This window comes from Pelobates fuscus, chromosome 8 (genome assembly GCF_036172605.1).
Source record: "Pelobates fuscus isolate aPelFus1 chromosome 8, aPelFus1.pri, whole genome shotgun sequence".
In the NCBI taxonomy this organism is placed as follows: Eukaryota; Metazoa; Chordata; class Amphibia; order Anura; family Pelobatidae; genus Pelobates; species Pelobates fuscus.
In genome coordinates, this window is record NC_086324.1 from 161,501,651 (window position 1) to 161,529,527 (window position 27,877).

At 40.1% G+C, this 27,877-nt stretch overlaps 1 protein-coding gene across 1 annotated transcript; it reads right to left on the reverse strand.

Moving 5' to 3' along the window:
• Positions 1 to 867: 867 nt before the first annotated feature.
• Positions 868 to 26,521, reverse strand: TEDC2 (tubulin epsilon and delta complex 2). Its single transcript, XM_063428987.1, has 12 exons — positions 26,472 to 26,521; positions 26,087 to 26,204; positions 25,880 to 25,952; positions 22,818 to 22,916; positions 20,970 to 21,025; positions 16,884 to 17,373; positions 16,181 to 16,234; positions 14,562 to 14,640; positions 11,309 to 11,429; positions 6,333 to 6,431; positions 3,076 to 3,263; positions 868 to 1,762 (listed from the first exon to the last, which is right to left on the reverse strand). Exons 3-12 carry the CDS (start codon positions 25,903 to 25,905, stop codon positions 1,622 to 1,624), a joined length of 1,353 nt encoding a protein of 450 aa, XP_063285057.1. The 5' UTR covers positions 25,906 to 25,952; positions 26,087 to 26,204; positions 26,472 to 26,521; the 3' UTR covers positions 868 to 1,621.
• Between the last annotated feature and the right edge of the window lie 1,356 nt (positions 26,522 to 27,877).

The following is a 27,877-nucleotide window of genomic DNA, read 5'->3' on the forward strand; positions in this document are numbered from 1 at the left end:
AAAACTTCTCACGGGCGTCTCCTTTCCTTTGGTACAGCCTGCCTACCCCTGTCAGACTCTCCCTTAGTCTTCATTCCTTTAAAAAGTCCCTCAAAACCCATCTTTTCAGGACTGCTTATGGCCTCCAAGAGTAACTTCTATCTCTCAAACCTTTCTCTCGCTCACTTCTATAGGGAAGCTCTCTCCACTCTCACCTCCAGTTCTGCTACTTTCCCCCATGTCTATTTGCTGTCTCCCTCCTTCCTATTGTGTTTTTATACCCCACCTCCTCTAGACTGTAAGCTTGTTTGAGCTTGTTTCTGTTTTTTTGTTAATGTCTTATTTGGTAAATTTCCCTTTTATTGTAAAGTGCTGCGGAATAAGCTGGCGTTATATAAATACCAATAATAATGAAAAAAAATATTATAATCTATCTGTGGACATTAGTTTGTTTGTCAATTATTTACCATTAAACATACCCACTGTATATATACACCCACTGCAGAAATGCTAATAATAGAATACATAGAAACACCTTCCACAAACGGAGTAACCTGTAAATAGGGTCAGGATTATGCAATGTATGATCCAACAGTGTTCCTAAAACACCATTCTGTATGCCACAAAAACATATTAAAACAATGTGTGTGGGATTTGAAACGGAGTATAGAACAGGGTCAGGCACTTAGGGTGGCTAGTGCCCAAATGTGGATCTATACCGTTCTTTCTCTATTACACCAGGGACCTCCAGAAGCTATCCCCAGCATTATTAATTGTCACGTACAGGGGGCAGAAAGGATGTGAGATGACATGCGCTGCAGTCCTATACAATTAATCCTTTTACAAGTTTCACATTCCATTATGCAAAAATCAGCTACAAAGAATGAGTACAGCATTGATGGTGATTTTAATACATATTTAAAAATCTTTGATTTTCTATTTGCGGATTTGAAATGCAAATTGTTGAATGTATTGATTTACATTAAAATGCGAGGAGAGTGGATACCCTGATTGTGGATTTGTAAAAAAAATATAAAAAAAGGATATTAAAAAGTAGAAGAATATGAAAGCATCTGGAGAATGCGTTACTAATTGCATTCTTCTATAACAAAAAAAAAACCTGGGGGTGAGTCGATCCATTTGAGCAGGTGTAGGAACTTCTGGATTTCCAGATGCTCTGCACCATATCTCCCATTAGGCTTACAGCAAACCTAATTGTGGTAATTTACAGCCCAAGTTAAATGTAAAATGTGGATGCTTCCCCTATTCCCCTTTAAATGCGGGAAATATTGCAGTTTAATCAATTCATGGTGCTAGCAAGAGAGAATGCAGACATTTAGATTAAATGTTTACTGAAGGGGTTCCTGATTGGCGTGAGCTGTGTGTACCCACAAGCAGAGTCTCCTATATGACCATACTGTCTCATCACCTTGTATGGTCACATTTCTGTTTGAAATACACGCTTATTTATAAATCTTCATAAAATCGAGCATTATTTCATGGCTTTTGTACAATACATTGAACTTCCAATTTCCAAACTTCCGCTAGCTGCACAGGGAAATAATTGCTGCAGTAGGCATACGGCACGTTGCATTCTCAGTGTGTTGCGTTCTGTCTCCGTGGGCTGTGTGTTTGGTGTTAGTCAGTTGTCCTCGTGTACCAGTACGGGGAATGCGTCTCCCCCCTCGCAAAGTTGGGTGTAAATGGCTCTGTAAAGGAGCCAGGATTCTGGGTCACTGTGACATCGCAAATCCATCTCAGAAAGCAGCTCTTTATTCAGCACCTGGGAAAAAGAAACCAGGGCCGCAGACAAATTATTTAAAGAGCTTAGGGAGAACGAAAGCAATTAAACGCTATTACGGTGAACAAAAGTGAACACATCTGCACAGGGAGGCTTAGAGCTGAGGTCATCAACCGAATACAGAAAAGTAATTGTATGCATTCTACAGAGAAAGAGGTGGAATTTACAAAAATAGACAGAAAGAAGAGAGATTTAGGCAACGGTACCAGGCATTGGAATTAAAGTGAAAGGAGAACAGTTGCCCCAGCAATTATCTCATCTTCTGTATCTTAAAGGGACACTATAGTCACAAAAACTACTTTAGCTTAATGGAACACTATAGGGTCAGTAACACAAACATGGATTCCTGACCCTATAGTGTTTACCCAATAATGAAGGTGGTTTGCCCCCACCTTAGCCATCCTATAAAAGTTTAAAACTCACCTTATTTCCAGCGCCGCCAGCGCTGGCCCCCGCCCTATTTGTGACATCACCAAATAGCCGCTTTTTAGCCAATCCAATGCTTTCCCACAGAGAAAGCATTGGATTGGTTCAAATCGGCACATGGGCGGGGCCAAATGACGTTTTGGCCAATCAGGACCTCCTCAGAGATAAATTGAATCAATGCATCTCTATGAGGAAAATTCAGCGTCTCCATGCAGAGCGTGGGGATGGTTAACGGCAGAGCTGCCTACTGTGCAGCACTGACCCAGGAACCACCACCAGTGGCCATCTAAGGCGTGGCCACTTGGAGGTGTCCCTAGAGGCAATGTAAACACTGCCTTTTCTCTGAAAAGGCAGTGTTTACATGAAAAAAAAGCCTGAAGGTAGCTATTATACTCACCAGAACAACTACATTAAGCTGTAGTTGTTCTGGTGACTATAGTGTCCCTTTAATGAAACAGTTTTGGTATATACATAATGCCCCTACAGACTCACTACTCAATTCACTGCCATTTAGGAGTTATATTAAATATTGCAGAATTAGATGACTCTTTACAAGAAGTGTTTAGGAAGGCTGTGTAAGTCACATGCAGGGAGGGCTCATTAACAAAGTGATTTAACTCCTAAATGGCAGTGAGACTGCAGGGACATGATGTATACACCAAAACTGCTTCTTTAAGCTAAAAGCTGTTTTGAGGGCTCAAGTGTCCAGATTATAATTTTTAACTACCTTGTTGCAATAAGAACAAGTAACAGCACTAACAGGTCTGTCAGAATGACCATGTAAAAAGCCTCCTGAGCTCATATGACAAGATTGAGAACACTGGGACTGTAGAATGTACAATAGAGAGCTTTATAAGACAGATTGATACCTTTTGTAAATAGATTTTCTCCTTTAATTCTAACACCCGGTGCTTGCAGCAGATTAGCTGGGATAGCTCAGAAGGGTGGTTGTATCGGAGTATTGCTGGAGCCATGCGGGGCATACTTGAGCAGGTTATCTCCTCACAGCTGGCACCAGTGGAGTGCCCCTTGTTCCATGCCAAGTGCTGCTGTGCAGCTGTATGTTACAGAGGAGAGATTATAGCATTATGGCAGTGCATCTTTGTCCTACAAATAATTAGGTTATAATATACTCCATAGAATTACAGTCTAAACATATCTTTTTTATTAAAAAAAAAATGCCTTATTTGGTTTTGTTCTGTTTAGTTATGTTAAGAAAACCCACAAAATAGCGAAAGTAACTGATTGAATAACACCTTTAAAGCAGTCTTGATGGTTGGAAAATGATAGTGTCACTCGTGCCATATTCTTGTATCATGCATTCACAATAAAAATGGTTTTGGGGGGAAAAAAAATGCTCTTAACATTAAAGCTTGTTCTAACAACTAAGGATTTTGAGAAGTATCAAGACCGATTTCATGCATTTCATATTTCATTCAAATTTAAACAACTGATCTTTCCATACTACAAAAGCCATACCATCTGGGAGTCACATGTTTTACTTGACCGTAGCGATCGAATAACCAACTACTAGCGTAAGTTGGGCAGATCTTCAATAACTTTTAAAAAGAATAGTTTTATAGCAGCCGCCACAAATATGGTATGAGCAGTTTCATTCTTTAAAATTGCCTACAGTCCCCTTTCATTGTCCCTAGCAGCTGGCAGGCAACCCCTCAGTTCAGCTTGGGCTCATGAGTAAGTAGCAGTGGGCAGCACTGATTGGCTGAATGTCCATTGACCTCAGCCTATTACATGCACCTATTGCTGGTAACAATTGGTATGGCTATGGAAGAGTAATCTGTGAACACATTCGGTGCATTTAGCCCTCACTTATTGGACTTCAAATAATTTGCTTTCTCCTTAGGACCCAGTCTAGTCCTACATCAGTCGTTATCACAATGCTACTGAGCTTTAATAGTGCCTTCATTACCCACCAGGTATATATACATACTCTGGGCCGGACTGGGACTGGCATTTAAAGGCATAGCAGCCCAGTAGGGGTGGGGATAGAGAGTAGTTGTGAACATGTTAGTTTGCCGTCCCTCCAAGGCATCTTATGCTGAAGAGCTCTTGCATGGAAACAATGTCTGGTGTTTTACACAGCACAAGCAAATCTAATCACACAATTGCAATGTGTTTGCTGGTGACAAAGTGTGGGCATAGAGGCGATTGTGATGTCCTGTGCGCAAAGAAGTCTGTTTATCGTGTGCAATGTGTGGTTAGGAATAGTAATGTGTATGTGTTTTCAAATGGCAGTAAAGTGTGTGTCTAGAGGCTGTAAAGATTGTGTATCTGTCTGTATGTCTATGGGCTGTCAAAAGAGAGAGACTGTGTGTGCATTTGTCTATGGGGACAGTGTTCTATGTTTATAGGGACTGTAGTGTGCTTGTGTGTACAGGGGAAATAGTGTGCATGTTAATGAATACAGGCTGTAGTTTGTGTGTACAGGGTAGTGTGTGATTGTAGAAGGACTGTTGTGTGTGTGTGTATGTATTTGGGCTTCAGTGTGTTTATATTTCTAGGGTCTGTAGAGAGTGTGTGTCAGGAGGATGTAGTTTATGTATTTGTCTATGTGGCGTAGTGTTTGTCTAGATGGTATGTGTTGCTGTAATGTATTTATATAGCGGCTGTAGCATGCATGTAGATGTATCTAGGGGCTGTCCTGGGCATATATATGGGCTGTATTGTGTGTGTATATATTAATATAGGCTGTACTCTGTGTGTGTACAGTACAGGGGTTACAGTGTGTCTGGTTAGAGGCTGTTTTGTGTGTGTTATGTATAGGGAGCTTTAGTGTGTATGTAAAGGGGCTGCGTTGTGTGTGTATAGCGGGTTTTGAGCGTATGTAGAGAGGCTGTTTTCTGTGTGTGTAAAAGGTGCTTTTGAGTGTATGTACAGGGGCTGCTTACTGTGTGTCTATAGGGAGGTTTAGAGTGTATGTATATGGGGTGGTGTGTGTGTGTGTGTGTGTGCACGCATAGGTGGCTTTTGAGTGTATATACAGGGGCTGTTTGTGTGTGTGTGTGTGTTTGTATAGGGGGCTTTAGTGTGTATGTACAGGGGCTATTTTCTGTGTGTTTATGAGGTTGAAGTTGTTTTGTTTAAGGGGATTGGAGCTTCAGGGTGCTGGGGGGGATATTAAATTTATATTATAATTATGCATAAATTCATATTTGCACAATGAAATAATAAAAAACAAAAGAAAAAACAAAAAAACAACAACATTGCTACATTTACTCATCACCTCCCTTGTGTTACCTTTTGTCAAGTAAGGAGGGATATCCTGGTGATGTACTGGGCTGAGTGTCCTCTGTGGCTGCTTCCTCCGAGAAGCTCCAATGTAACTGAGAGCGTTGACGTGGGTTACCACAACAACACTCTCAGTAACGTCGGAGCTCCTTGGAGGAAGCTGCCAGAGAGGACACTCCCAGTACACCACCAGGATACCTTTCATCACTTGACAAAAGGTAACACAAGGGAGGTGGGGAGTACATGTAGTGAAGTTTTTGTTTTTTGAAAGAGCACATGGCCCCCAGCAGGAGATTAGATCAGCAGCATCCTGCACCGCTCTGCCTGTCTGATTTGCCAGATGCCAGGCCGGGCTTGTACATACATATACACACACACACACACACACACACACATCAGGCACCACTGTGTCCTACTACTATTATCTATAGTGTATACCTCCAGTTCCAGCCTTGTCCTCCATACACACTAACCGTTTTATAATTGGTTTCTCATTATTATCATTTTTGTTCTCACATTTTTTTTTATTTAAATAGCCACTCTTTTAGATTTTAGCTTGCCTCTTTTTTGTATACATCCATACAATGTATAGCCGTTTGTAAATTTTTAATTAGTGAATATTAAGAATGCTGTAGCCTTTGACCTGCATCACTTATTAATACATTGGCAATCTCAGTGTCAAAAGTTCTGTTGCAGGGATCATTCTACCAACTTACATTTATTTTCATACTAAGAGCCAGTTACACCCTCCAGTCCCTGGTGCTGGTCTTGCATTTAGAGTCCCTCTACTTTCCTATATTATGCCTGTCTATAACAAAGGCCTATTGGATGAAACTCTCCACATGTTCACCCGTGAGGTCTTTGACTCAACACTTACCCTGCTTAAGGGCGTTCAGATCCAAACTGTGTTGGGACACCTCTTCTAGAAGAGCTTCACAAACCAACATGGAACGATAGTCGAGCCAATCTCTGGAACCTTTAAAATGGCAGATCTTAGGTAACAAAAAAAAAAAAACTACACAGATAGACACTTGTAACGGGTTTTTCTAATTTGTTGTATAAATAGATTGTTGAGTCTACAAAATAAAGGTATTGGATAATAGTAATAGAATCAGTTATAATATGTAAACAGTAAACACATGAAACGCGTTGTATTTTTTTTATACATGTAGTCAAGTTCTTGAGTTGTACATTTTTTAAATTTTTTATCAATTCTAATTTTTGTGTGGTTATTGGAGGTGTTAAACACACTGTATGTGTAAATTGTTTCTATATATGTGTATCCTAATCAGAAAATGAATACCAAATGTTTTAAATACCAATAAATAAATAAATAAATAGTGGGTGCGGAGCCTGACCGCCGAGTGAGCTAGACGTGGTATGCCGGAGCTTCCGATTATCTTGCTGAAATTAGGGCTATAACCCGACATGTAAGGCTGTCACGCAAATCTTTCTGTGTACCCACGGTCAGGGGATCCCAGGCAAGCTGATCGATACCTGACCCGTGTGTTTCTCATACCGAGAAACTTAACTTTTCTGCGGCCTACCTGGGGCGGAGCTGAGGAGAAGCGGCCGATCTCCTTGTGCTTTGGGTCGGGGCCTGTACTTGCGGCATTCCTATACTCTCCCTCGACCGGCGGGGGTCATCCCGGTCCTCTCAGGGCAGTTCAGAGACTTTGTTCGCACTTACCACAACATCCAGGTTGCACTGCCTTAATTTCGACGCTCCAAAAGGCAACCTCAAGGCGAGTATTCCATGCAGAGGATACCACATGACTTCACAGCGGATTCCTTGAGGAGGCTTGACAATGCAGCAACCAATTTCAGCCACCAAAGTCAACCCTCAGTCAGGAGACAGGAGAGTCCAGCAGGTGATGGTGAAGGGGCACCTTCAGAGTTACACACAGAGAAGGAAACCTGCTCTTCCCACTGTGCCCCAATCTAGACCGAGAGCCACAAGGGGCTTGCTTGCCCTGCAGCACAGAGACGCAAGATTACCAGAGGCAAGCAGCGAATGACAACCCAATCCTCCAATCGCCCTCAGCAAGGGGTGGAATTAATAAATACCCAGATCGGGGGGTTTCGGTATAAAATTAGATAGTAAGAAAGGCACGGATAGAAGGGGGAACCACACGCCGGATCCCACAATACACAGAACCAACCAATACACCAGGGACTAGACGCAACCACATCACACCGACCACAACTACACAAACACAGGGGGAAAGACCCTGGAAGACCCATATTACCAGTTAAGGAATCAGAATGAAAATTGGTATACACACAGTGAAATCTAACAAAAACGAAGGTTCAGTTAAAACGTTGGTTATTATTATCGATCATATTATTAAGCTAAAATGTTAAGTAGATGTTGGTACGAATGTCAGCTAGACCTACGCACGGACATGCACATCGGACCCAGGCGGACCAGGAGACACCTTATGGAGGAAGGGGCCGACTTGAGTCCGGCTCCAATCCACGCACGTCACACAACCTGTAATGACCGATATATAGATTGTGATGTACTATGCTGTATAATATTTGTGCTGTTATGAAATCCAATGTATACAACCATACGAGTGCAACAATAAAAAGCTTTAATAACAAAACAAATACCCAGATCTACGGTGCATCGATACTGGCCCTCTCTCAAGCCTGGGACTGGAGGGGCTGGGGCCTAAACCCTCAAACCATTCAAAAGCAGACAGCCATTATCTTAATTAATTCGTTTTTATCTTTGTTATTTATTTTATTTTCCATTCACTTCTAAGCTACATAATATTAAAGGACCACTATAGTGCCAGGAAAACAAACTAATTTCCTGGCACTGTAGTGTTAATAGGTTTCCCCCCTCCCCCACCACCTTCATTGCCCCCCTCCTGCCGGGCTCAAGAGGGGTTAAGGGGTTAAATACTTACCTTTCTCCAGCGCTGGGCTCCCTCGGCGCTGGGGACTCTCCTCCTTCTTCCGACGTCATCTGCCGAATGCGCATGCGCAGCAAGAGCCGCGTGCATTCAATCAGTCCATAAGAAAGCATTTCTCAATGCTTTCCTATGGACATTGGCATCTTCTCACTGTGAAAAATCACAGTGGGAAGCTCGGAAGCGCCTCTAGCGGCTGTCATTGAGACAGCTACTAGAGGCTGGATTAACCCTAATGTAAACATAGCAGTTTCTCTGAAACTGCTATGATTACAGCTACAGGGTTAACACTAGATGGACCTGGCACCCAGACCACTTCATTGAGCTGAAGTGGTCTGGTTGCCTATAGTGGTCCTTTAAGATGGCATTGTGCTTTAAAACCTATCCCTAAGCCTGAGGTATTCTATTATACTATCTCTCTTATATCTCAACGCTGCTTACTTTCATACAAAATGTGCATGTTATCAAATGCCATCTCTGCTTTATTTTACATAACAAAAGTATGTTTTTGCTGTTGTGGCATTGTGGGCGCTTTTGTAACATTCAGCACAAATAAATAAATTTTAAAAAATACACCCTTTATTGTTATTCATGTGCCTCATTTTCTACTGGTATGGTACATCTACTTCTAGCTGATACCAATAATATATATCTTATAATAATAATAATAATAATAATAATAATAATAATAAAACCCTAATCAAGGTGTCATTTGCGTTTAATTGTCTAGGAATGATTAAGCCATCCACAGACAGTGAACAGAGCCATTAACTGGCAAAATAAATTGAAAAAAATAAATAAATATGTACAGGACATACAGGATAAGGCCATAATATCTGAATTACGTAGATTTTTTTTTTAAATTTATGTATTCAGATTGGCTATAAATCGGCCTCAAATTTTAAATTTGCTTTGAATTCCTAACAATTCACAATTTAGTGAATAACCTGAACTAGATGTTGAATGTAACAAAATGTTTTGTTTTTTTGTTTAATTGTTCAAACAAATCATTTTACAGCACGGAGAGCACACAATTTAGCTAACAAATATATTATTTATAGATTCATGAAAAATATTCTAATTTAAGGAAACTGTTTTTCAGCTTTAGAAAAATCTGGATCTCTGCAAATGAGCCAACATTAAAACATATGTTCCAGTGAATGATTCAAATGACTGAAGCACTTGAGAGGCTGGCACGGAGGTGGGATAGACGACAAGAGGAGTCAGATCGCTTCTGTCTCTATGAAAAATGTCAGAGGACATTATTGCCGTGATTTAACTTTTTTTTTTTTTATTCTTTATTTTTGATGTGCATAAGGTATTACAAACAAACCTGCAGTGCCACGATAGCAGTAACAGGCACATCAATTGTACAGTGCTACGGAATTTGCTGGCGCTATATATAAATAATAAAATAATAATCAAAGCAGACATCATGACATAGGATTGAACTGCACAATTTTTTTATAAGTAAACAGGATGGTGCTATTCATGCCAGAAGAGGAGTGAGTGTGGTTAGTAATAATGGTCATGTTAAACTGGCATTTTTGATAGTCAAACAAGAGTAATAATAACTGCTTCAACTTTTGGCTAGCTTATGATAGTCATATATGTTAGCATGGAATTGTGATTAGTATACATGAGTAAACAATATTAGGGTTATCAGGTCGGCCCCACTATGCTTAAGGAGACGATTGAGGGTCATTAGGGCATGTAGGCAGTTGTGGAAAATAAAATATATTCAAGCTAGACTATTTACGGTTATCCCTGGGGAACATGTCTAAAAGACAGATTATATGAGAGACCCTATAGGAGGCTCACAATAAACAGGCATGAGAGTGCTTACAGCTCTGTAACGTCTCACTTCCTCCAGAAGGCTGAAAATACAGCGCCCAGCCGTGCCAGAATGTTAGACCCCTGTGCTGTGTTAGAAGGCCCAGTGACGATCACCACTATTTGAGGCTTGGTAAGCTTTGTCTGGAGAAGCCGCCATTTCTCACGGAGCGGCTTTCCTGGGACCGGGATAACCCCCACTGATCCATGGGGGGGACAAAGGCCTATTTGTAAGATTCCAGACGTTGAAGAGCGGTCACCTCCCCCGCGCCAACCATGCTTGTAGGCCGAGATTGTAGTTTCAGCGATTTCTGCAGAACACACTGCCTGTTTGGTGCCAGTGTGTGCCCCATCATTTCACCTCACGGTTGGTGGGCCTTTTGAGTCCTGTGAAGGCTGTGTATGGCTTACAGCCCGCAATATTTCCCAAGAAGAATGGGAGCAGCACTATCTTGCGTACACCCAGCTCAGCGGTCAGGCCCCGCCTCCTGGTTTAACATTTTGATTATATGTATTAGTAATCTAACGTAATTTTTAGATGATATATTTCGATATTTAGAATATTTTTTTTTTTTAAATCCTTTCAAAAGTTTATCCAAAAGTATTTAAAAAAAATAAATAAAATAAAAAAAAATTGTTTTTTATTTTTTTTAAAATCAAGGCCTATATGGGCAACACAATCTAAATCAGATTTAATATAGAATAAAAGGCATTTTTAACCAGAGGGATAAAATAGTCATGGGGACATAAAGTTCACTAAACCAGGAATCGTGGGAAATTAACAATTTTACGTGAAATTTAAAAATTGGAAATAATTCCCCATTGCGGCTATTTTACCTCCTCTGCTATTATCACCCGAGATGCACAATTCCCTTGTTAATTCTATAAGCTGAAATAAATTAAACTATTTATCAAAAGAATCCCGCACAAGCCATTTTCTAGCTATGCAACAATTTATAGATCAGCATTTTTGAAGGAGTTCATACAGGCTAAATAAATACGTGAATAAAAAAAAAAAACGCAAAGACACAAATACAATAGGTCATAAGCCCCAAGAAAGTTTCTTAACATAGATTTGTAAATGGTCAATTCATCTCACCTGTCCCTCTCCAGTTCTGGAGACTGTCTATGTTCTGCCTTATTCTGGTGATTGAATTTTCCAAACAAGATATTTCTTCTTGTAATTCGAAGAGGCTCTTACTAGGGCAACCTGGAACGAACTGATGGGCGGTTAAGAAAAAAACAAAGAAACGTTCGGATCGGTGCAGATGCTCCTAAAAGAACAATTGCAAATTTCTATCTAACAATTTATTAGATGTATCTACAATGCATTATTTTCATTGAGGCTGTTAAAAAAAAAATAAAAAAAAGCAGATGTCTTGTCTGCATCCTTTGCAAGCGCTCCCCTTCTAACCCCACCCAGACTTTCATTGGCTTCCCAATCCCACACTTGCCAATGCAGCTCAATGAGAAGTCTTTGCAAAGCAGGTGCTCTGGACAAGTACCTGCCTCTCGAGCTCCACTGAGCTAAACAAACCAGGAAGTAACAGGACCTGTTGTCTGATTGACAGCCAGCAGGGTGTTACAAGGTTAATTTATAAATATGCCAATTTCTATTGAAATCTGTACTTTTGGATACGGATATGGAGGCTACACAGTTGACAAATACAAGCAGGCATTACACTACTTATTCTAGATACCTCGGTTACGCCGAAACAATGAGCTAACCAGTAGAACAGTAAGGGTCGATCCACGCCAATACGTCCCTGGCAGGAGCGAGATCGGTCTCATAAAATATGACCAATGAAGCATAAACATAATGCAAATCAACGAACTTCTCTAACATACAATGTTAATTTGTCATAGCCTAACATAATACCTGTCTCCTGTAATATGCAACAGATTTATTTTTTTCTACACCTACAACAACAAAAAAAGACACAATGAACCTGAATGATACTACAATACACTTATGAATTATCAAAAAAAAAACAAAAACAAAAAAACAATGTGCAGGTTTTTTTTTTTTTTTTTTTTATGAATGCCATGCTAATAATACCTTTTGCCTGTTTTTACTATGCTTGTTATAGCTGTCTTGGCGTATCAGGCTTGTTGGTTAATACTTGCACAATAAAAATAAAGAAAAAAAAAATAGATATGGAAAACCAGTGTAAAATTATTTGCCAACGGTATTATTATATACAAACAAAACAAGATTTTGGAAGCACTACCAGAGAATGAATTTCTTAACAATGCGCCTGTGGAAAATTACCCCCAGGTCCTCAAACATCACGGGAAATGCATTTCAGAAGTCTCTCCCTTGCCAAGCGTAGAATAAACCATTTCCTTTGCCCATATAGGGATTGTCACGTGCTGGTACATTTAAGTATTTCGCAAACCTCTGAAATCAAGGGTGCTTGTGGAATATCAATGTTATTCATATTGAATATTTATGTACAAATTAACATCAATGTGAACCCAGAATAGGAATAATTCATATTTAATGGTGATTTACATATATTTACACTTCATTATAAATCTACATATTGTCAATCAGGAAAGGCTGAATATATGGGTGAGCATATTAAACGCAAAGCTAATGTCTGCCCACATACATACGCATTAACTGCACAATCATGGCCACAGCGAATGTACACAGAGAATAAAGGAGATCATGTTTCATGGATTAATCAGAGCTTGATCTGCGTCTATTGTCATTCCCTACACATTCCAGGTATATCACACAGACCCACAGAGCTATATATTACTAAACACACCCAGTGGCCCACAAGGCTATAATATTACTAAACTCTCAGTGGTCCACATGACTAAATTACAAGAGCTATACAGATTAAACACTTTAAAGGACCACTATAGGCACCCAGACCACTTCAGCTCAATGAAGTGGTCTGGGTGCCAGGTCCATCTACGGTTAAACCTACCTGCTGTAAACATAGTTTCAGAGAAACTGCTATGTTTACAATAGGGTTAATCCAGTCTCTCATTGATTTTCACAGTGAGAAGATGCCAGCGTCCATAGGAAAGCATTGATAATTGATAATGCTTTCCTATGGACTGACTGAATACGCATGCGCATTCGGCGGAAGAGGGAGGAGAGTCCCCAGCGCCGAAAGAGCCCGGCGCTGGAGAGAGGTAAGCGTTTAACCCTTTCCTCCACCCTAGAAACCAGCGGGATGGGGGCCATGAGGGTGTGGGGGGACCTATTAACACTATAGTGCCAGGAAAACAAGTTTGTTTTCCTGGCACTATAGTGGTCCTTTAATTTAGTTAACTGATCCCAAAATAAGGGTATGTGCAGAAATGCAGTATTAGGTCTAAAACATACTCATTTGCATGTCAAGCTAGGAACTCTGGGATAGTTATGGAAAGATGATTTCTGGAGCTTCTATGCACAAGAAGGATGTCTTTAAGTCCAATTTGAGATATGCAGGTAATGCATGACAGTAAGGTTTGTATTTGCACTGTGGGGAATTGTATAATGTTTGGTCTCACCACAACCTTTTTAGTACACAACAAAAAAATAATCCTGGACCCACTCAAGGTTTGAGAATAGCTGGATAATTCTTACTCTCAATACTTAACTTGATTAGACGTAGCCCACAGAAAATGCTAGAGAAACAAATCAGGAAAATCATTTTGTAATGGAGTGGTTACTACAGGGTGTCAGTAATATTAAAGAGTTATTCCAAGCGCCGTTGCTACTTCAGTGAATGAAATAGTCATAGTGCCTGAAGCCTGTATGTGGAGTGTCTCCCCATGAAAAGCTGCACATAAGGAGTTTAACCCCTCTGCTACCAGAGGTATAACTCCACCTCTGGCAGCGTCATCGAGGTGTTATCAGCCAGCCTGGTACTAGAGTTGCCGAATGTCAATTATGTGTAACTGCTGTTGCACAGAAAGTCAGTCATTGAACAAAAGCTTAAAGCCTATAAATGGGGATGGGCGCTGCTTCTGTTTATCTGCATTACCAAACCACCAGGGAACATCAGAGCCGATGGTCAAACCACTGAGGAACTGGGCCAGCATTCTCCTGGCATCATAACCACTACAGAAGGCTATTGTGGTTGCAATGACTGGAGCGACCATTTTATTAGTTTAATTTCAGTTTGGTCACCCTCCTTCCTAAAAGAGGAAACCTGCTCACAATACATTAGACTGCAGGGATGTCACACTACACCAATCCCCAGATGATGTGTAGTGCAACACCTAGAATACAGCCAGCCATCATCTGATTGAGTATTGTGGGAGTTGTAGTCCCACATAATTTGGATTAAAGGCTCTGATGGTTTACCGACCAGGATTATGCTACAGTCAAACAGCAAGTAGGATACGGTTTGTTGCAGCCTCTCTAGAAATGATGGTTGAGAAGATGGACGCGGTATCTGAATGTCATAAAAACTGTCCCACAATCTGTAGGAAAAAAAAAAAAAAAAAAAAGAATTTTTAAAAAAATACACATCTCATTGCGGTTATAACTTCAAATAATTCTCATGACCACTTCAAATACACACTGGGGGAGATTGATCAGTGCCATGTTCTGAAATGTAGAGTAAAGATGTAAAATGGGAAAGTCTTGTAGTGTAAAGATGTAAAAGGGGAGAGGAATATGCCTGCTGGTTCCTGTGGTTGTCATGGTGATTGCCCCACTTTTAGTACTTTGAAGCATTTTCTCTAGAACACAACACTTTGATACATATCCTTTATTGTTTCTTTGTTAAAGTTTTCTTCTTTCAGAACCCATGCACTATACCTACCAATATATCCTTATTTTTCCTGAAATGTTCATTTTAATAAATAAAATGAAGCACGAGAACCTCCACAGAAGGCCCACCGCCTGCACTTCCGGCGATAGCTCACTTACTGGAGCTAAGGCCTGAGGACACGCGACCCAACTCACCCCTGGCTTGCACAGAGCTGAGCGACAACACCTTTGCTACAAAACAAGACCTGCAAAAATGGATGCAGGAGATTCAATCCTTGCTGGCCAAAGACAGATGTACGTCAAACCGCAGAGAGGGTGAGTGCCATGGAAGGGGACATACACTACATATCACTAACCAGTGGGGCATCAAATCTCACCGAAGCCCTGCAATCCCTGCAGACAGCCCACCAAGCACTAGCGACACAGGTGGCCACCTAGGAGGACCGCCTGCGTCGCAATCATATTAAGCTTAGGGGAGTGCCGATAGGAATCACCTCAGAGGAGTTGCCCCACTTTGTAAGAAGGCTTTTAACCACTATACTACCACCAGCTATAGCCAGAAAACTCACACTAGAGGGCATATTTCGCCTGTCTGATAATAAGGGCTAGCTAATCTTGTGGCTTCATGATAATAATTACACTGCCAGAATTAGAGATTTTAACTGGGACAGCTTGACTGATGAAGGCCCGTTGGGAAATGTCTAGACAAGACCAACCCTAAAGGGAAACGGTCATCAAATATACAACTAGCTTATTTTAAAGAGCTTAACATTCTATACATACATTATGCTTGCGGTTTTCATAGCAATTGTATAGGTTGGGAGGAAAACCAATTTAACCATTCTGCTCAGACGCGGACACGCTGGAAATGAAGCCAGCATGTTAGCATTATGGAAGAGGTTTGCTCTGCTTGGTGAAGTGTCTCCAAGCAGGGCAAGTCGGCAAAGAACATTACACTGGCGGAGCATGGGCAGAAGTGTAACACCCAGCTCTTTAATGTGATCGCGGTGGGCGAGTGGATGGCCGGTAAGCCATGTTTCCCTTTAAGCATCTCATCCCAGTGTGATTCATGAGACAGTGGCTGCCCGAGATGATCACAAAATAACATGCAATGGTGGGCGCCAAGACAGTCGAAAATTTACAATATAACAAACAGCGGTCAAGATTATATTTGGACAATGCTCCCAAAATGCCATGCATCAATATGTAAATGCAGCTTTCTCACTCTGCCCATTTCAAAGTACTTGCCTGCTATTTTTCGTGTATAACCGCCGATACTCAACTGGGAGCCTCAGAGCGTGTCTATGAGGAAACAAGTGATTTACTACATTAGGAGATTAATGTCCTTTCCATTCCAGTTAAAGTTAACCCATTTGTCCCCCATACCCTACATCAAGGAAAAGAAAGCATAAAAGCTGCTTATAGTAGATTAGAAGTGGTTTAATAGGTTTAAGAATGTAAATGGTGAAATTAACAGACTTGCCTTGGAGGGAATTCATTTGGGATATTGATTATCTTATTAACCCCATTTGTTAGACAGTTGTAAAAAGTGCATCAATAAACAAAACCCATAAAAAATAAATAATAACAAATAGAATATTGGACATGTGAATAATTCATTTTAAATTATTACATTTAAATGAATAAAAATACCTGGCAACCCCTGAACAAATTGATTTTGAAATTTTAGCTAGTTCACAAACAACCTGAATCAACTTGAATTTTTTTTAAAAAAAGGATGTAAATTCAGATGAGATACAGAGACACACACCTTTGTTAGAAAATTTTAAAAGGAAAATAACCAGCATATTCTCTTCCATATAGATGGAAAAATAAGCCACCAGCAAATAAACAATCAACATTGAGTTTAAAAAGAAAAAGTTTTGGTTTCTACATTTGCGTATTGTCCTGACGAGAGGATAGGAAATTTGAGATTAAATAATTAGCTTACCGTATGTGTTTCACCCTATGCTTTTCTTCATCTTGCACTTCTTGTGTCTCCAGCGGTTGGGGAAAAACAGTAGGAGGTGCTGATGCTCCCAGCACTGTATCTGTACTCGAAGCGCCTTCTTTGGCCTTGTGCAGTTGGGCGCAGTCACGTCTGTCCTTATCTGGGAGGTTGACCCCAGAAGTGAATTGCCTAGTCCCGTCACTTGATTCCCCTCTGCTAGACCCGTGAGCCCTTTTCTTCTCTGGGTTAGTCTTGTAAGGAGGATTCAACTGGTAGGTCATAGGCTTTCTTCCAGGATGTGAACATTTGATGAGTGGCTTTGTCTTCTTAGTGGATGGACATGGTGGATCAACTTGAGCATTGGCTAGTGGAAGTCTGGCTCCAGCAGTTTGTGGTCTGCTGCCTGTTCGCACCTTCAAGGCTTTCTCCAGGGCTTTGCTGAGTATCTCCACCTCCTGGATTTCTTTTGCGGATGGACTACTCTGTAAATCTAGGACATACCGAAAAATAAACAAACAAACCAACCACACCACACACATTCAGTGTAGTAGCAGCTGCTTAATTTTAAGATTACACAGGTTTGCACAGTAAAAAGATCTACCTAATTTTTGGTTTTCTTGTGACACCAGATTAGACTTTATTAAACCATGAATTATAACTAACTGGTCCTTGATGTTTATGTTGCCTATTCAGATCTAGAATTTTTTTTAAATTGTATGTGTGTGGGTGGGGTAGGGGGGGAGAATTTAGGTATAGTGTGTAACATGGGAAGGGTAAATAAAAAAATAAATAAAAATAAACAAAACACAAGTAAGGCAAGAACTAAATAATTAATAGAGGGGAAAAAAGGGGGTGGGGTTGGGGTAGACCTCCAATCAAGTAAACTGGTGTAAAATAGGAAAAGGGCTAGGTAAGAAAGAAATGGAATGAAGACAATGAGACTCTAAAAGCTGGGAAAAAAATAAATAAAAAAGACAAGCAGAACTGAATAGTTACAGGTTTTGTAAAAATGGAGGAAGGCAAATGGACGAGAAAGAGGTGGAAAGAAGAGAACCTGCTTATGAATGTAAGAATAAATACTCTGGAGCACATTAAAACACTTTTTAAATGTAGGCTGATGGTAAAAAATAAATATATTTAAAAAAAAAAAAAGTTACTTACCTCTACTTCAGTGGCGAGAGAGTCCCTTGCTGCATCTCCGTTCTGTCTCTGGGAGATCATTACTAGAGATCTCATGATCAACTCAATGCTTCTCGATGAGAAGTACTCCCTTCTGCCTTGACCGAGTGCTCAGGGGTAGTAAGGATGAGCATCCTCCCATCTGTCTGACAATTGGGAGTGTGCAACCCAGAAACTTTATAAAAGTGCAGATTTCCCTTAAAAATCAGCAGTCTTATAAAAGTAAGAAAGAAGTTCCATTCTGTTAACATTTGGAGAACTTCAGCTCTCGGTGTTTGGAGTATTCATTTAATCAGTTTCCTTGGAGATCAATCTCGCTGCATTTCATGAAATCTCCTCTAAGAATCCCTTATGAGCCCCAGAGACTCTCAATGACGGAATAACAAGATATTGCTTCCAATCAGTTCTGCCATCTTTCTGATTGCAAAAAACAGGCAGTAAACCTCGGAAAAACAGGCTTAACAACTATAGTATTCTAGAAAAAAAATTTATAGTAAAGAATGATTATATATGTAAACGTAAATCACAGATCATCAAAACAGGTTGCAGACAAAGTGAACTTCTGATTGGAACACAAGCAAAGTTATTTACTAAACAGTGAATTCTGGACTTTAGATCAAGACAGCTGAACTGGGGGAAAAATACAATGTTTCTTATTTTAGTCCAAAATTTGAAATTTCACTGTCAATTCTCCAGAGTTCTCAGTTTAGCAAATAATCCCAAAGTTAAACCTATTCACCCGTGCTAGCAAAATGACTAGCAGATGTATAGATTAGAAGTCATACATACTGTGAGCCTTGCAAACTTACTGTGTGCATGTCCCCCTGCCCCCCAGGGACACATGCAGTGCAGTTACTGCAGTGAAATCTGGCTAGCATGATGTACAGTCGAAATAATAATATGAGAATAACACTCTGCTGTATTTTGCACGACAGAATGCCTTTCAAAAAAAAAAAAAAGTATATATAAATAGTTCCACCGAGAGAAAAAAAAAGAAATAGAGACAAGAAATAATTAGCATACATTAACTTGCATTATTACACTTGTCTGGTAGACAGCCTGGGTTGTTAATGTTTTTCATGCTCGTAGCTTAATATTATGAAATTCTGCTGAAATGGAAAGAGCCTCAAATTGCTTCTCCGAATGGCATCCTGCTGGTTTGATGATCCCGCTGAAGCTTCACATACAATAAATAGAAACGTTTTACACCTAGGAGTGGCAAAGTTGGAAGTAAACAATAAAATTAAATATCTGCATTTCCTAAGAACAATGCAGGTACTCAAACTAAAACTGCCTGCGGGAGCCTATAGCTTTGAATTAGATTTTGGAATGGCCATCCAGTAATGGGACCTGTGCGGCCACCTGGTAATGAAGACGTTGAGGATGAAGCTGTATGTAGGAGATAAGGATTAGAAAAGCAATTGGGTTTCAGGAGACAGTTAGGAAGAATGATCCTCTCTGCTACAACCTGTTTATTTAATTTGGGGTGAATCTGCAGGCAAGACAGAATGGCTATGAAGCAGTTGTTGTTGCAATCATTTGAAAAAGGTAGAATTATAAGGAGGATGAGGTCTGGACTGGCTATAGGACAATCTCATGAATAAGATAATGGCGGCCCTAACTACACTCAATCATGAATAAAAGGAGAATTGAACTGGAGTGGACAGATAAAGAGCTTCCGGATTTCAGAAATTAGAGAATCTGATTAGGAAGGAAACAATGAAGTGAATTATGAATGTGTTGAAAGTAGGAAAGCCTGCACGACCATTGTATAATGTGGAACTGCATCTTGGACAAGGTTTGGGAATGAGTTGTGATCATAAAAAATTGTATGGAACGGGAAATTACAAACAGCCGAGATAGAAAAATTGTGGATTTGGATAAATTTTCCAATTTGGATATTTTGGCTAAAAATCCCTTATCAATCCTTTACAAGGTCTGGAGTAATGACCAGTGCTGTTTCTGTCCATACCAAAAGTTTATCACCTGAATCATTTATTTTGAGGTTGCCAGGTCCACTGCATGTGAGAGACACATCAACCAAAATGAACATATACATTACACATCACAATTCACAGTTACAATGCATTTTAGGTCATATTTAACCCCTTAAGGACCAAACTTCTGGAATAAAAGGGAATCATGACGTGTCAGACACGTCATGTGTCCTTAAGGGGTTAAACAGAAATTCTGGTGTGTTGTCTACAGATACTGAACTATTTGGAATTTTTTTAAAGCAACTCATCAACAATCATGCCTCTGAAGTCTCACTGCTTAATTATCTGCCATTTTTTAGTTCAATTACTTTTGTTTCTGTTTATTCTGCCTAGTCACACCTCCCCTAGCAGGGACTGATACAGGCTGCATGCAAAATAAAAAAATATATATATTTTTTAATTGAAATCAGACCAAATTACTTTCAAGTTTTTTTGTCAATCAAAATTGTCATTGAGGCAGTATGTTTAGAGAGACATACTTTCAAGTTTTTATCTACTGCTCTGTAAATTGAACTTTACTTACATACAGGAGGCACCTGCAGGGTATAGCAAGCTATTAACAGAGCAGGAAATCATAAGAAATCATAAAATTAAACAGACTGTGCAATAAAGTATAAACATTAGATGACTCTTTACAGGAAGTGTTTAGGAAGGCTGTGTAAGTCACTTTCCGGGTAGGTGTAATTAGGGCTGCATAAACAAAGTGATTTCATTCCTAAATGGCAGAGAATTGAGCAGTGAGACTGCAGGGGGCATATTTTATACACCAAAACTGCATCATTAAGCTACTGTTGTTTTGGAGACTATAGTGTTCCTTTAAGATTCATTAATAAGTTAATAGATTCGGGCTATAGCGCTCTATTAGGATGAGTGAGTGTCCAAACATATAGTCCAGTAACAGAGGACTTACTTTGAATCTCGTCTGGTTTTGTATCTTGCTCTCCATCCTCACATTCACCCGTTCTCCTTTAGAAAGACAGAGTGAGAGAGTGAGAGAGAGAGAGAGAGAGAGAGAGAGAGAAACAGGATTACTAAATATAAACCTAATTACTTTTTTATTTTCCCCACGTGCATCATTTAAAGAGTTCCACTCTAAGTGTTTTTAATTATTGGAGGAAATCAAGTCAAGAAGTCGGTTTGCCTACACGGTGTACTGGATCACTACACAGCGTCAGCAAACAGACATGTAATTAATTATCCTGTCGTCATAGTATCATGGAGCTTTATTGTTCTAATAAACATGAGATGAGGTATTTCCCTTGATGCCATGTCAATATAAAAACCACGCAGGAAAATATCATTACACAAAGAACAAACAAACAGTTTAAGGTACATTATGTGCTACTCATTAACGCTATTCACAGTTTTGCAGCAAATCCCCACTGGTTTGACAAAAGTGGGAACGGACAAGGGAAATGTGCATATCAGGCCAAGTTAGCCCAGCTGAAAATATAGTCACATGGGGGTGTGAAGGAATCCCCTCACACATTTTAGGGAACAATTCCCCCTCCCTTTCCCTACCATGCTATCCATTAATATTCAAAATCCTCTGCATCTTATTTTCCGCTAGCTGCCATGCAGGCAGTCACCCCAAACTTGCCCATAATACCACGAGTCACAAAAGGCATTACACGCAATGGCCCTGCGAGTCCTACCTCTTTATTGCAAGTTAAACGCTCAATGACAAAAAACAATAATAAAAGCTAAATTTACGAAAAAAAAAAAAAAAAAAAACACAAAATCACAATCTTAGCATGTGCATACTGTATGCAACACACCACAACAAAAACATACAAGATAACAGGTCATGAAAATACACTTACGGATACAACAAATTGTCACATGACCGCATGGAAATCTTTGTCACCATGGTTAGAAGATGTAAGTTGCAAGACCTGCGTGTCTCTTCCTTTCTGATATGTTACCAGACCTGCGTGTCTAAACCTCTTGCAGTTAAAAATTCATCTCATCTTCTAAGTTATGTGCCATGATATATGATTATATGTTAAATCAATAAAAAAAAACAAAAAAAACAAAAACTATATTTACAAAAAGCATTACACATGTTTCACAGGTGATATGCTATAACAAGGTAACGCCATTTACTACACAAAATACTTTAACATTGGCATCTAAATATATATTTTACCATCTTCAACTTAAAAAAAAAGTGTCCTTTTTTTAAATAAGTCAACGTATCAATCAATGGAATCACTTGGAATGAGAGGACTATATAAAACAAGTGTCATGGGATGGCATATGGAGGCAGTGAGTAGTGAAACTCAAAAAAAAATATCCAATGATGTGCAGTGAAAGGGACATTAAAGTGTTACTCCAAAAATCATAACCACCCAAAGAGGTTAAACTCCTCATATGCAGCCTTTCATGGCAAAACGCTGCACATACAGACTGCAGGAACCATGACCACTTCAAATCACTGCAGTGATCATGGGGCTTGGATTAACTATTTAACCTAGGCAAAAGAAAAATGGGAATATAAACTGAAAGGACAGAAGAAGAAGAGCAGAGAGCAATAGGACAGACGGAAGTAGAGGAAAGGGGAATATAGCATAATAGATGGAAAGGAACATTCTAAAGTATATTTTTAGTGGTTGTGATAATTAGTGAATGATAGTCCGCTAATAATAATAATAATAATAATTTCCTAGTTATTACCATCCATAGAGTAATTGTCTACATGATGCTGAGGAGCCAAAGGAACAGTCTACCACCCACAAAATACAAGTCATTAACTCACCATTTTCTCAGAAGAGTGTGATACTGTGTGAGCTGTTGCTCCAACTTCTTCTCTTCCTCCTTGCAGTTCAATATTGACTGGTTCAGCAATGACAAAAGCCTGTCCAAAGACATACATTTTTTTTACATGCAGATCTGTCAGATTTTAGTATGAGGTAGAAGTAGATATTATTCAGAATGTTATTTTATTAGATTTCCTGTTCTAAGGTTAATGCTGTTGGTGAAACTATGTTTAATAAATTGGCCTCTGTTTCTGTTTGAGATGTTTAATTGGCTTCCCTTCCGTGCGACTTGAATGATGATTGGGATCAAACAACTAGTCTACTTATAGGAACACTGCAGTCCCCTAAAGCACTTCAGCTGGCTGAGGTTTCCTGCCTTACTTGCAGTTCAACGTGGAAGTGAGTCCTTCTCAATTAAAATCATTATTGGTAGATCTTGCCAGTTACTGTACATGCGCCATGTGTCCCAGTACTTGGTGGATTGGGCTATAGCAAGGAGTTTCTCGCAAGCGCTGGAATAAAGGCCTACCACCTTAGCAATTAACATAAATTGTAGAAGAAAAAAAAAATATATTATATATATATATATATATATATATATATATATATCCAGCGCACTCATTCATTAAATGGCAATTTCAAAGCTCAGGGAATGCAATTGTCTTCTTTAAATACACCTAACCCCGATAAAAACCTATGGGATTTTAATTACAGTTCTGTACCCCTCCCTCTCACAGGTGCCTGATTCCAGGTCCCAAGAGAAAGCATTTCCAAAGTAAGTGGATTAATCTCATAAGAGAGTTGCTAGGGTAGGACCTGCCGTGAATGGGGTACATTGGCATTGTGGCAGGCTTATGTAATATACAATCATATACGCCAATTGTACCAGCATTGGTTGTGTCTGGATTAGGTTGTTTTTTTGGGGGGTTGCCCTCTAGTGAACGAGTGGGCTGGATATTGTATGATTTGGCCCCAGCAATTCCTTTTATAATGTATGCATGTTTAGTATAAATAAATATATATATATATATATATATATATATATATATACACACACACACACACACACACACACACACCTTTTTCTTAGTAAAAGGTAAAAAGATTAGCACTAAGGTTGTTCCTAAGTGCTGGTTTTGAAAGGAAAAACAAAACACCACCATTGATTACGAACATTTTGCTGCTATTACATGGATTTGTCAGCTAGATGAAAAGGTCACATGCTTATGAAAACAAAGTGGACCTGACAGTGCTCAAATTAAAGAAAACCTAAGTGTCTCATTTCTAAATACTATTAATGTGGGACCCACATGCCAAATATCTGGATCTGTTCTTCTGACATATACAATTTTTTTTTTTATTTTTTTTTTTTTAATGCCGGTTTCATAATAAATTGTGATGACCATATACATACAGTCTAGATAGTAACATGCACATTTACATATGTAAATAAAAGTCTACATTTGATATAGTAGAAATTTACATTTAAAAAGTAAAAACAGACACTGACAAACTTGAGCAGTATAAAAAAATAAATAAGGGGGCGGAGCCAACCGCCAAATGGATCAGACGCGTCTAGTCTGAGCTCCAGTGCCTAGACTAAATTTTCGGAGCCAACTCTGTACCAACAGCACCCACTAATCCACAAAGGTGCCCAAACTACCCACAAGCTACAGGCGAACACGAAGGTACCAGCATCGACCCAGCACGGTACCGGAGTAACCCGATCGAGGATTGAGGCCTACCGGGCTTGAGCTGGGAAGAGATGGCCGCTCTCCCAGGTGTTTGGCTGCCCCCCCCCGGACCGGTGGGGGTTATCCCGTTCCACACGGGCGACCACGATCAGAGTCCACCAGGCCCAAACAGCGGGCATCAACCAAGCCGCAAAGTGCAGACAAAAAGGTTCACCCCAAGATGGCAGAGCATCCATGGCCACGTGTGAGGGCAAAGACAGAGCCGACATGCAAAACGAGCCAGTCTACCACACAGCACCATCTCGCCAACCGTGATGGCCCCCAAAACGGGCTAACTGATACCCCAGGGCAGAAAAAACTACCAGCAGCAACAAGCAAGGAGAAGACAGGAGGGAAAAACGTAAGTCCCCCCTGGGCACTCAAGACGTCTCACGCACACAGCCTCACCAGATAGGCCCACTCGGGCTGAAGACCTCCTGGGGATTAAACCCCAAGCGTCGCCCACCGGTGCCGAGGATTCAGCGCCACAACTGGCAACACTCCAACGGATCCCACGGCAGAGCCCGACCAGGGAAGAATGTGGCCTCCTATGGGAAATTCCTAGTTCGTGGAACACGGATGCAGGTCTCCATGACTTGCTGGGACTGCCTCTAGATCTTTTGCTACCCCCAAGCCGATCACCTAACCAGGGAATCGGCTAGCTTGAGACTCTACACCTACACCTGTGGTGCTGGCTGACACCCGCACCCACAGGGATACCGGCTAGCACATATGGCTACACACACAAAATCCTACACGACCACCCCCATGACGCTATAAACACCAGACATAAAGCAAGCCACAACACTCACCTGGCACAAATATCACTAGGCCCCCACACCTGCTACACTGGCTAACAGACCCGCCAATGGGAGCAATAAGCTTGAGTCCTCGCTCAGTGCCCGTGGCAACCAAAACCTGCAACCCAACCAAACAACCCAATCGACAAACAAGTACCTTTACACTATCGCATATACAGCTGCAGTCCCACAAGGTACATGCAAAGGTGCAACCACACTATGTCAAAATAAATGTGACCTATCTAGTATGTAACTCAGTAATTCAAGCAGTTCATCCATGATTTATCTGATACATCTGTTATGTTTGTATTACTTAATCAACCAATGCTATGACTATACAATTTAAAACGTGTTATTCATAATATAAAATAGTGCATGTTAAATCTAATACCCTGTATGTTAAGCGAGCTAAGAAGCCAGAGGATTGCCGTCGGGGTACCTCAGGCACGTATGTACTCACCTTATGCACTGCAAAAATATTAAATTAATTAAATAAATAATACTTTCTAAACATGCACTGATCAGTACCTGTGAGAGCAGTCTGCAGACAACATCCTGCAGTGTTAATCTAATCATGCCACAAAACACCGGGATATTGAACCTAACAAAAAATAAATCAATAAAGACAATAGATTAAGGTTCAAGTAATGTTATCATGTAAACAGCAAATTTCAAAAAAAAAAAAAAAAAAAAGTTTAAAAATTCATAATTCCATAGGTAATTTCCTCTACTCACCACGTACTGCACTGTAGGAGCTTCTTACCATCTACATGGTACTGTACTTAGTAAATGTTTACCATAAAACAGTGCTTGGCATGGATTCCTGATCACCATCTGCCATTCAATTTATACCCTAAAATACAGAAATTACACAATTACATATTTCCATTATCAATGTATGAGAACATAAGAAAAGCAATAAATACTGGTCAATAATAGTTAAATATAATCCACAAAACACTATAAATTAGGGAGTTTTAACTTATATTACAGTTTACAATGATTAAGAGCTTTCTTATAATTTTAGAATTTGGCCTTCAGGTGCAAATATTATTGACAGGTCCACCATCTGACCATAACTACTGGGGATAATTGATTATTGCTAATAATAAAAACTCACTGTGATAAAAGATTAAGCTGAAGGAGATGTCTCTCCCTGGCTCGGGCTAGCATGAAACAGTGAGTTACTTTTTAACACCTTCCATGACAGATGGCCAGGGTGTCCCACGTAGAGAGAGCCCGGGAAGCCACATGCATATAGGAAGCAGGAAGCGCCACTTTCAAGTAGCCCTAACAACGGTTGCCATGCGGAAGACGCTCTGAAGCTTCGCCAATCAGAAACCACAGTGTTGAACAGTGTGACAGGGTTATCCAATCTCCTTCCAGCTTTGTTCTGCTACCGAGTATGTTCTACAACAACTTTATTTATAGTCAAAACTTGACAGTAACACTGAACTCAGTGGCTGATAAGCATAAACCCTGCATTACACGGGCACCACATTAGAAAATAAATTATTACAACTGCAATGTATCTTAAATGGACACTGCTTGGCTAAATCATGTTCAAATGACCATCATAACTATTAAAAGCTGCACAGGAGCTAACCAAGCTACATCCTTCCTGGGGGATTTTATTTTAGCAGTAAGAAGTGTTGAGTAATAAGTAGCTAGGGTTAGAGGCATACTATGGCATCAATATCAAATCAAAACATTAGCTGTAAGGGTTTCTCCATCCACCATTAGTACCGTTTCGGTAATTTAAAGTGGTCATGGTGATAGGAGTCAGTATTGAAAACACTGCACATACTGAGATATTGTGTGCCAGTTGTTAGTTGCATCCCTGGCACACATGACTTTGGCAGCCGGGAACTCGGTTATGGACTGCCAAATGTCCATTCTGGCAACAGATGGTAGCGTTACTTGCCCGTGCCACGCGATGATCCGATGTCCCAGTGGGGGCGGATTATAGAGATACGAATGCTGCTTACATACGAAGCACATTTTTAAAGATGCACAAGGGGGGTTGACCCGGCTTACCCATTAACGCATGTTTTGCGGTCACAGATGTGACATGGCCCCATTTAATGTACCCTATCATGGCTTCTGTTCCTAGTACCCGTTTAGTGCCTTCCTTGTTCCTGTCTGATTTTTCTGGCATTGGCCTCAGCTACTTCTTGACTCTGAGTACTTATGTAATCCTGACCTGGCTTGTTTATATGTTATTCTGATATTTTTGTATTTTGACTATGATTTATCTCTTTTGCCCAGACCACTCTAATATCCAGTAATATGTCTGTTCTGTCTGGTCTACTATTGTTATCCTAGACTCTGCGTGTTAGGTTATATCACCGTGACATAGATGTATTGAGCTGGATGTCACCAGTGATGGCTGCAGGGAATTGGCTCTATCTATGGAGGATCCTGCGATCTCCTTTGAACAAAATGCTGTAATCTCACGTATGTGCAAGAGTACAGCTATGACATCGGCTACTTTTGCTGAAGTGCCAGAAACAGATGAGGATGGCA

Coding starts and splice junctions, on each gene's coding strand:
- TEDC2 (XM_063428987.1), bottom strand. CDS start 25,905: ATGTTGTCTGCAGACTGCTCTCACAG. Junction 14,641..16,180: donor TTATACACGAAAAATAGCAG/GCAAGTACTTTG, acceptor TTTTTCCTACAG/ATTGTGGGACAGTTTTTATG. Junction 6,432..11,308: donor CCAGAACTGGAGAGGGACAG/GTGAGATGAATT, acceptor GCCATTTTAAAG/GTTCCAGAGATTGGCTCGAC.